Consider the following 10,446-nt stretch of genomic DNA (forward strand, 5'->3'; position numbering starts at 1 on the left):
TACAACAACAAGAGCAAACAGAGTTTGTAAAAGTTTTTCTTTATCACTTTCAGTTTGTCAACTGAATTGCTTGAGGACAAGCAAAGGTTTAAGCTTGGGGGAGTTGATACGTCTCTATCGTATCTACTTTTCCAAATACTTTTGCCCTTGTTTTGGACTCTAACTTGCATGATTTGAATGAAACTAACCTGGACTGACGCTGTTTTCAGCAGAATTGCCATGGTGTTATTTATGTGCAGAAACAAAAGTTCTTGGAATGACCTGAAACTCCACAGAGCATCTTTTTGGAAATAATAAAAAATACTGGCAAAAGATCAAGACCAGGGGGCCCACACCCTAGCCACGAGGGTGGGGGCGCGCCTGCCCCCTGGGCGCCCCCTAGAGCTCCTCCGACCTCAACCCCAACTCTATATATTCACTTTCGGGGAGAAAAAAATAGAGAAGAAGGATTCATCATGTTTTACGATACGGAGCCGCCGCCAAGCCCTACAACCTCTCGGGAGGGCTCATTTGGAGTCCGTTCGGGGCTCCGGAGAGGGGAATCCGTCGCCATCATCATCATCAACCATCCTCCATCACCAATTTCATGATGCTCATCATCGTGCGTGAGTAATTCCATCGTAGGCTTGCTGGACGGTGATGGGTTGGATGAGATTTATCATGTAATCGAGTTAGTTTTGTTAGGGTTTGATCCCTAGTATCCACTATGTTCTGAGATTGATGTTGCTATGACTTTGCTATGCTTAATGCTTGTCACTAGGGCTCGAGTGCCATGATTTCAGATCTGAACCTATTATGTTTTCATCAATATATGAGAGTTCTTGATCCTATCTTGCAAGTCTATAGTCACCTACTATGTGTTATGATCCGGCAACCCCGAAGTGACAATAATCGAGACCACTCGCGGTGATGACCGTAGTTTGAGGAGTTCATGTATTCACCATGTGTTAATGCTTTGGTCCGGTACTCTATTAAAAGGAGGCCTTAATATCCCTTAGTTTCTGCTAGGACCCCGCTGCCACGGGAGGGTAGGACAAAAGATGTCATGCAAGTTCTTTTCCACAAGCACGTATGACTATATTCGGAATACCTGCCTACATTACATTGATGAATTGGAGCTAGTTCTGTGTCACCCTAGGTTATGACTGTTACATGATGAACCGCATCCGGCATAATTCTCTATCACCGATCCATTGCCTACGAGCTTTCCATATATTGTTCTTCGCTTATTTACTTTTCTGTTGTTATTGCTATCATCACTACAAAAATACCAAAAACATTACTTTTGTTATCATTACCTTTGGCTACCGTTACCACTACTATCATATTACTTTGCTACTAAATACTTTGCTGCAGATATTAAGTTTCCAGGTGTGGTTTAATTGACAACTCAGCTGCTAATACTTGAGAATATTCTTTGGCTCCCCTTGTGTCGACTCAATAAATTTGGGTCGAATACTCTACCCTCGAAAACTGTTGCGATCCTCTATACTTGTGGGTTATCACGCTCCTCCTCATTTATAGTGGGAGAAGGCCAACCGGCGATCCCCACGATCACGGGTAATGATGATTTTTCTCTGCATGCAGCAGGGACTCGTCAAGTCGGGCAGTTGCCGAGGCAGCGTGGGGAAGCGGAGACGCCCTGGGAGCCACCAAGGATTTTTTTAATAATCGTATATGTTTAATGATTTAGATAGGAAACTACAATACACATAAAGCATGAGATATATAATTTTTATCAGTATGATACTAGCTAGATCGAGATATTAAACATTAACACATGGCCAGAGAAGAATACATCTTGTGAGATATGAAGAAGACTTTTCTTCATTAATTTTTGTTCATCCATATTTATTGCACTCAACTATATCTTGGTCCTACTATTATAACTAGATCTTCTTGTGACCATTCGTCGAATACACAATCAACTTTGGAGCTCATTCATATATTGGCTCTGTGCCGTTACAACACCATATAAATTAATATTGATCCTTCTGACTCAACTATTGTATGTTAAGATCAAAAACTCTTAGAGTTAAAAAGCCATGATTAGAATTGAGCATGCAAGGCCAGGAAGAGGATAGATCAATCTACGCTTCTCTCATTAAGAAAATTAGGCATCTCTTGTCTCTTCGTGATTCTTGTATTACTCATGTTAATCGTACTCAAATAATGTTAGTGATAATTTAGCTAAGTTACTAGAGGTGAGGGTAGAACTATGACTTGGTTAGGGTCTGGCCCTAAAGTTGCTTTGTCTTTAGCTTTTGATAATTGTAAGGATCTTGTGATTGCATAATACAAGTTTTCACCCGCAAAAAAAAATGATTAGAATTGAGCATCCATTCGCAAGGCATTTCACATCAATTACCGGGTCATAATGAAGATGATGCAGGAAGGCTAGAAGCCCCTAGCGAGACTCGGCGGGAGGCCGACTCTCACGAACCCTGTGGGCCGGCTCACGGAGAAGGCCAGAGAGGGGAAATTTTCCTAACTTAGAGGACAAGATAAATAAGAGTTAGAGTAGGATACGACTTGGGAGTACAACCCGAAATCTTCTGTAAGTCTAGGGACTCAACCTATTATATAAAAGGGAGCCCCTAGGACCAAAAGACTAAGTTGCAATCTCTCGAAAGCAAGGTTAGCGAATCCACATCCTTGTAATCAAGATCATCATCAATATCAATCAAGCAGGAGTAGGCTTTTTACCTCCACCGTGAGGGGCTGAACCTGGGTAAACCTGTGTCTCTTGTTCCCGATCAACCCCGTTCAAGCAACCACCTAGTTGCGATGGCCTCGAGACTTAGTCCTTTCACGAGGACATCTGCCATGACAAAACCATGACAAAGGGCCTTTGTCAGTTAACTTCATCTAATCACCCATGCAGGAACACTGGATCGTAAAGAGATTTTCATTTACCGATGTGGTCTTGATCTCCTTTGTTAGGTTCCATGCAATATTCATATTCGTAGTTAAAGCCTAGGTAGTGAATTGGTTGGTTGTGTGAACCTTTGCAATCGCCATTCACTTGATCCCTTCACTTACTACGTCGGGGTCTTCTTCAAACACCCGCATCATCGAAGTCCTCTTTCTCAAATTCCTACTTTTCTTTGTCCGATCCACCAATTACCTGCACCCCAAAATACACACAGGCAGCTAGGGACGCCATTGTTTATGGGAACTAAAACCATATAAGCTCTAGGTCTATGTTTCTTTAACCTAATTGCTACCAAAGCCGGGCACACATGTGAGGGCACCCCCTTTATCAACTCGAGTAACTAAACCATGGAGGAGACGAAATCGTGGCTGAGAATGAGTAGAACACACGCCGGAGAAGGTCTTTGTCGAGGGGATAAGAAAGCTCTAGATGGGAGCCACCAAGGATTTTTTTTAATAATCCTATATGTTTAATGATCTAGATAGGAAACTACAATACACATAAAGCATGCGATATAGAAATTTTATCAGTATGATACTAGTTAGATCGAGATATTAAACAGTAACACATGGCCAGAGAAGAATACATCTTGTGAGATATGGAGAAGACTTTTCTTCATTAATTTTTGTTCATCCATATTTATTGCACTCAACCATATCTTGGTCCTACTATTATAACTAGATCTTCTTGTGACCATTCGTCGAATACACAATCAACTTTGAAGCTCATTCATATATTGGCTCTGTGTCGTTACAACACCATATAAATTAATATTGATCCTTCTGACTCAACTATTGTATGTTAAGATCGAAAACTCTTAAAGTTGAAAAGCCATGATTAGAATTGAGCATGCAAGGCCAGGAAGAGGATAGATCAATCTACGCTTATCTCATTAAGGAAATTAGGCATCTCTTGTCTCTTCATAATTCTTGTATTACTCATGTTAATCGTACTCAAATAATGTTAGTGATAATTTAGCTAAGTTGCTAGAGGTGAGGGTAGAACTACGACTTGGTTAGGGTATGGCCCTGAAGTTGCTTTGTCTTTAGCTTTTGATGATTATAAGGATCTTGTGATTGCATAATACAAGTTTTCATCCGCAGAAAAAATAATTAGAATTGAGCATCCATTCGCAAGGCATTTCACACTGGAAAACACATATGCGCACGCGTTTCTTAGTCGGCTCACACAACATGTTATACAAGATGAATTCAATGTGTCCAATTTTGCGCTTCGGTTTCGCGCTATTCAACCTAGCTTGCTTGTCGTGCTCCGAAGGTTTCTAACACACCCAACCTACCTTATTATTTTCTATAAAATCCCATCGGCTCACCACGCGTGCATGTTTCTATTAACCGCAAAGCTTTCTTAATATTAGATATCATCTATCATACTGGATTTGCTTGCATACCTCAATTCGCCACATGGCCATGCGTCTTCATTATTTTTAAATATGTTTTTAATATTTTGCTAGGACATATTTGTCGAGCAATTTTTAATACATTACTAATCGTGGATGTACCCTTTAATTAATTTCCAAATATACCAAAATCATTCGTGTTCACATCTAGACGTGTTCAAATTACAAATCAATATAAAAGGGAGTAGAGATTGAAAGCAGAAACCACATTCACCCTGGCTCTTCTATCTTGCCTCCCTCCGAAAACCCTCTCCCTACAGGAATGGATCCCTTCGTTTCTGACACCACCGGTCCTGTGACAACCAGCCCCAAAACTCAGGGACAAGAGGAAGAGGGCCTTGGAACCGACCCCTCCTTCAATTCCCTTACCACTGAGTCCGTCGGCGCGAGCCCCGACGCGGAGGGCGGCGCCGCCGCCACACAGGCGGACGATGAGGCGGAGAGTGGGGCGCCCGGCTCCCCTTCCCCGCCCCGACCGCCGCCGAGCATCTCCGCGCGCCGCGATCCTCTCAGGGCCGCGTGCTTCCGGAGGCTGGCCGCCTCCTGCGAAGCCCGCCGACTCCGCGAGGCGGCGCTCCTCCGTGCGTCTAAACCGCCCGCGGAGAAGGCCGAGGACCCCGACGAGCCAATCTGGCCACCAAGAAGCCGCTATTGGAGGCGCTTCGTGTATGTATACCTCGCCTTCCACCCCGACTCTCCTTTTGCTCATGAATGCATGATTAGATAGTTCCTTCAAATAATTTAGGTTTAGATAGATTACCATGCTAGGGCTTTCGGAGAACATATCGCTGAGGCGTTCGTTTTCAGAGATTTTACACGTAGTAGATTCAGCAATTTTACATGTGCAATAGTAGATTCTATTTATCCCGTCCCAACTTAGTTTTTATTTTGGAGAAGTACGTGGTAATATGTTTCGTAGCCTAACGGAGATGGTGAGAAGAATCATGATTCTGTTTTTTATATAAAATAACTGTGATTTAGTTTGATTACCATGCTAGGGTTGTTTGAGGAGTAGGGATATCTGCAATTGCAATCGGTACATCCGATTTACTATTGCTACATTAGGTCATGTTTCTAGTGCTGATGGCATCTCGGTCAGTGTGTAGCCTAGGTTCTGGAGCGTTACGTTAGCTCGAGCTGTTAAATATATATTTGCGAGTTATGTCCTTACTTTTGTGAACTGGATTGTTGATGCCCCAACTAGTGATAAGGCGTTAAGTTCCGCCTTTCTGTTCCTAACGGAATCTTTGAATCTAGCCTAGGGATCTCAAAACATTACGTAAGCCCTAGTTACCTAATTAAGCTGTTCAAAATGTTGGAGATTTATGGCATTACCATAATGAACCTGATTTATGGGAGAACCATAATGCTCTAATGCCAGCGATATCTTGATATCTAGCCTGAGAAATCAAAGATTTACTATAACTAGCCTTTGTCCTCACCCTCTTTTCATGTTCATGGTGGTGTATCCCTTCTGTTCTAATCTTATGTTCACGTTTCTTTTGTTTCTCTATCAAGCATTTTGCCTTTCCCAGTCTGAAACTTTTGCAATTACCTCCAACAGGGAACTAAAAACTATGGGGTCCAGGCCGGCTAATCCTGTGCCCAACCCTGATGAGAGTTCATTATCTCATATCAAGAGCCAAGATATGTTAGCTGACAAGGTTGTGGACCAATGGGATGACAGTGACACTGAAAACTCCTCTGGAAGTGCATCATATCAAGTTGTTCCTTACAAGAATGTCCAGGGAGAAAACAACTTACCTGTGCTGTCTAAAAAAAGAAAATTCATTATCAGTACATATTCTGTGCAATGTAGTACTTGCCAGAAATGGAGAGTTGTACCATCCAAACTGAAATATGAGCAAATCCGAGAGAATATTATACAAGTTCCTTTTTCTTGCAAATATGTCCATGGGTGGAAGCCACAAGTTACATGCCATGATCCAACTGATATATCTGAGGATAATGGCATGGCATGGGCAATTGATATCCCATGCATCCCTCAGACCCCTCTTGGGTGGGAAAGGAATATTACTCTAAGGAATGAACAGAGCACGAGATTCGCTGATGTGTGAGTATTACTTGTTTTGCACAACATCGCAGTTAATTTGTTTCCCAGCTTTTTGTATTTATTTCTGAGCAAATGAGGTTGCAGTTGTTTTCTAACGTGCCTGGGTCGTAACTCTTGAGAGCTCAAAATGCTCATTTATGGTTTAGGAACTTAATGCTGTTCATATTTGATCAATGGTTAAACATTCATTCCTGTTGTCTGCTAAACACCTTACACACCTATATAAAAGGATGTGCTTGCCATTCCGTGTACGTATTGTATGACTGTTTCGTAACACTTATATACATCCTTTCAGGTACTATATCTCTCCCACAGGCAGAAAAGTAAGATCCATGAAAGATGTCGAAAGGTAAGCTAACTTTCTTCTGGTCAACTTCTCTTCAATATCGTTACTTTCTTAAGCATATTAGTGCCCAGATGCAGTTTTCCCTTCATCTAGCATGTTGATAACCGCATCTGAATGGTATCCACTATTATTGTGAAGTTGTTACAAAGTGTTATCATTGTACTTTCACTACCTCAATGGCTCAATGATCATATGAAGCACACAACCAGCGTTTAGGCTTAGCTTTGTTGGGGCTTATTTTCAGAACTCTTGCCTGTTCTTACAATTGAACGTTGGAAACACAGAATACATGTGTATACTATGTGAAGTTGTGAACTTCTCCATGTGGTTCAATCTGCCTAGATGTTTATCTTATTCGTCATATGTTATACTTTGATAGGTATCTTGAAGACAACCCAGACTATGCTGCCCGCTTACAGTTATCTCAGTTTTCGTTCAGGGTACCTAAACCTCCAAATTGCCCTCGTCAGTCAGACCTTATTGAACCAACTGAAGGTATATTTATGCACAACTTTTAACATGGTTACTTTAACTGGCATGCTAAATGGATTGCTGGTTGGACAAGCATCTCTCTTCTGGTTGAACAATGGCCACTATTGCTTCAAATTTATGTCAGTGATAAAATGGTTTTCGGATTGCCTTGTCAACTGAGAATGCATTACAAGTTTGTGTACTTGTATATTGTGGTATGTGGTACTTAATGGAATTATTTAAGTGGTAGGTCAGGTGGTGAGCTGGGGTGTACAGGATAGTAGGGCATGCATGTAAGCAAAGTTCCACACGTGCCACTCATATTTTAAATGATCATAACAGGTTGAGATGTCGTAAATTGGATTTTACTTTATTGTTTTTAAATTTCTGTAAATTGGATGGCACACCTGATAACATAACGTAGACCATTGCACGCACTAGTGGCTGATGGATTATATCCCCTTTACATGAATATGAAACTAAATGAGAGTTCTGTTAATGCATGCTGCCTATATATAGTTGCATAACATGAGACAGGCAGGTGGGTGACTTCTAGTACCCTTGTTGATTATAGCACCACTCCTAGATTAAGTTCTTGCAACTAGCTAGCGATTTAGGGATCTTGTAGCAGCGGTTAGAAATTTAGAATCACTCTGTGGGGTTCATTGGTGGTTGGTGATGTCTGCTGTTTCCATCTATTAGTATACTTACATACAATGACCCTTGCACACCGGACAACGTCTTGATGTGATTAGCTTGCTTGTCTTCTCTTCTGGCTCAAGTGATTAATGGCGTTCTATTCACTCTCTGTGTTTGTGCAACCATCTGATAATTTGACACATGATTTGTTATTTATCTGATGGCATGCTCTTATTTTCAGTGCTACCTCCGGTTCACGAGGATCCGGTGCACAACTACATGCCGGCCCCTCATGGAGAAGCCAATCATTTAACTCATATACCAGTTATACTAGCTCTACAAGTACCAGTGATGCTCTCCAAAAAGAGAAAACTAAACCAGTGATGCTCTCCAGAAAGAAAGAAAAATGCTCTATCAGTTAGTTCAAACTTCAAACTTGAAATGTGCTATTTTGCTGTATTATCTTACTGTTAATGTTCCACCTTAGCTAAGCTCGCTCCCCTTGTGCCGTACTTTGCTCCAGCTTGGAGTATTTAACCAAAACCTACCACAATTCGTGGATCCGTGGCCATAAACTATCACTTTACGAATTTGTGCCGAAAACTACCACTTTTTTGCTAATCTATGACTAAAAACTACCATGTCTGTAAATCGACCGATTCGTTCATTTTAAACACGCTTATGACAGACTGGGCCCATCCGCCAGGACTGAAAAAGTCAACACCGTTAACTTTGGCCGTTAACATGTGGGGCCCACATGTCAATTCTATCCCCTTCCTCTGAAATTCCCCATGGAGGATTTAGATAAGGGGTTCCGTCGCCTGCGAGCTGCGGTGGCCATCCTCTGCACCCGAGGCCTCCCCAGCATGCTTCGGCAAGGCCGAGCCTCCGCACGAGCCCCTGCCCGCTCCAGCAAGGCTGAAGCCCCTTGTGCCCGTGCTCCTACCAGCTCCGGCGAGGCCGAGCCCCGCATGCCCGCACCCCCGCCCGCTCTGGTGAGGCCGAGGCCCAGCGCCACTGCCCGCTCCGGTGAGGCCGATTCCCCCGTGTGCGCACGCCCCTGCCCGCTCCGGCGAGGCCGCGACGTTGACCTGCTGCTAGCCCGGGCAGATGCGACGGGAGGCGTCGGTGCGATTCAACGGGAGACAAACTCGAGAGCGGCAGCGTTTACCTGCTGATGGCAGGGGCTAATCGGTTCGTCGGCGTAAGGCTGTGCTGCGGGCGGTGGGCTCCTGCCTCGCCCTCGACCTTCCCGGCCTCCCTGTGCTCTCGATCCAGTTGTCCCCCCGCCGCCGGAGTCGATGTCGCTGCCGCACACAGACTCATTGTACTTCCTCCGGTCCTTTTTATTCTGCATATTGGATTTGCCGAAAGTCAAACTTTGCTAAGTTTGATTAAATTTATATTAAAAATTATTAGCATCTATAATATGTAATAAATATAATATGAAAATATATTCCAGGATGAATCTAATGATATTGGTGTTGTTATATGAATGTCTATAATTTTTTATATAAACTTGGTCAAAGTTGAATGAGATTGATTTTGGTCAAACCTAATATGCAGAGTAAAAAGAACCGGAGGAAGTACGCTGCCACCGCCATGCGAGCGAGCCTACGCGTTGCCGGCTGGCTGGCTGCCGCACCGTCTGCCAAGCTGCCCGCCATGCTGGCTAGCCATGGCCGCAGCCGTGCCTAGGCTTGTGCTTGGTGGGGAATTTTAGAGGTATGAGTTGTAGGAGATGGAACTGACATGTGGGCCCCTTAGGTTGACGGTCAAAGTAACGGTGTTGGCTATTTCAGCCCGGACGGGTGGGCCTAGCTTGTCATAATCAGGTTTAATCCACCATTTTTTATACTTGGTAGTTTTTAATAAGGGATTAGGAAAAAAGTGGTAATTTTCGGCACAAATTCGTAAAGTGGTGGTTTATGGGCACGGATCCATGAATTGTGGTAGTTTTTGGTTAAATACTCCTCCAGCTTAGCTGGAACTGAGAAAGTTTTTGGGACATCGACATCAACAGAGGAATGTTGTTGCAGAAAGTTATTGAAACTGACACATTGCTTTTACCTCATTCTGTTCTTGTGTTGTGGATGCCTATAACTTTAAGTTTATGCGTGTTGCACATCATAATCTCCTGTATAAGGTAAAATCTTTTTTATTGAGATCAATGGGTATTGGGACAGAGCTTAGATAATAGAAGTTTCTGCCACCCCCATTCTATGACCAAAGATCACATTATATACATCTGTCTATTTTACGTTTATGCGACGAATTGCATGCGCAAGCCCATAGCATTTGAGACCTTTTTAAGTTCAAACATACAAATGACAAAAGCCATTAAACTATGCATCATATTGATCTGCATCTCAAAAGAAAAACAAACAAGGCGTGATCTATGTTGGGATTCTTATAGAACTAGAAAAATAGAAATGCATTCCAAGGAAAGAGTGAGCCCCATTCTATGATCAAAGAGTTTACAAACTAGCATGACAAAATTTCCTCTTTGGATGGCAAGTCTTACAAGATGCAGGAACAAGAAAAATTCTTTATGAGGTCAA

The 10,446-nt window shown here is 42.7% G+C and overlaps 1 protein-coding gene across 1 annotated transcript; it reads left to right on the forward strand.

The window, feature by feature from the left end:
- Positions 1-4,498: 4,498 nt before the first annotated feature.
- On the forward strand, positions 4,499-9,959 carry LOC125523002. The gene is made up of 6 exons (XM_048688037.1): positions 4,499-5,021; positions 5,920-6,429; positions 6,725-6,778; positions 7,155-7,270; positions 8,127-8,302; positions 9,452-9,959. Exons 1-5 carry the CDS (start codon positions 4,618-4,620, stop codon positions 8,267-8,269), a joined length of 1,227 nt encoding a protein of 408 aa, XP_048543994.1. The 5' UTR covers positions 4,499-4,617; the 3' UTR covers positions 8,270-8,302; positions 9,452-9,959.
- The last annotated feature ends 487 nt before the right edge of the window (positions 9,960-10,446 follow it).

The sequence above is a fragment of the Triticum urartu genome, chromosome 7 (genome assembly GCF_003073215.2).
Source record: "Triticum urartu cultivar G1812 chromosome 7, Tu2.1, whole genome shotgun sequence".
In the NCBI taxonomy this organism is placed as follows: Eukaryota; Viridiplantae; Streptophyta; class Magnoliopsida; order Poales; family Poaceae; genus Triticum; species Triticum urartu.

Bases quoted from the DNA above. Each gene is read 5' to 3' on its own strand.
- LOC125523002 (XM_048688037.1), top strand. From the start codon at position 4,618: ATGGATCCCTTCGTTTCTGACACCACCGGTCCTGTGACAACCAGCCCC. The intron at 5,022-5,919 runs GTATGTATACCT...TACCTCCAACAG, and splicing joins CGCTATTGGAGGCGCTTCGT to GGAACTAAAAACTATGGGGT. The intron at 7,271-8,126 runs GTATATTTATGC...TCTTATTTTCAG, and splicing joins CCTTATTGAACCAACTGAAG to TGCTACCTCCGGTTCACGAG.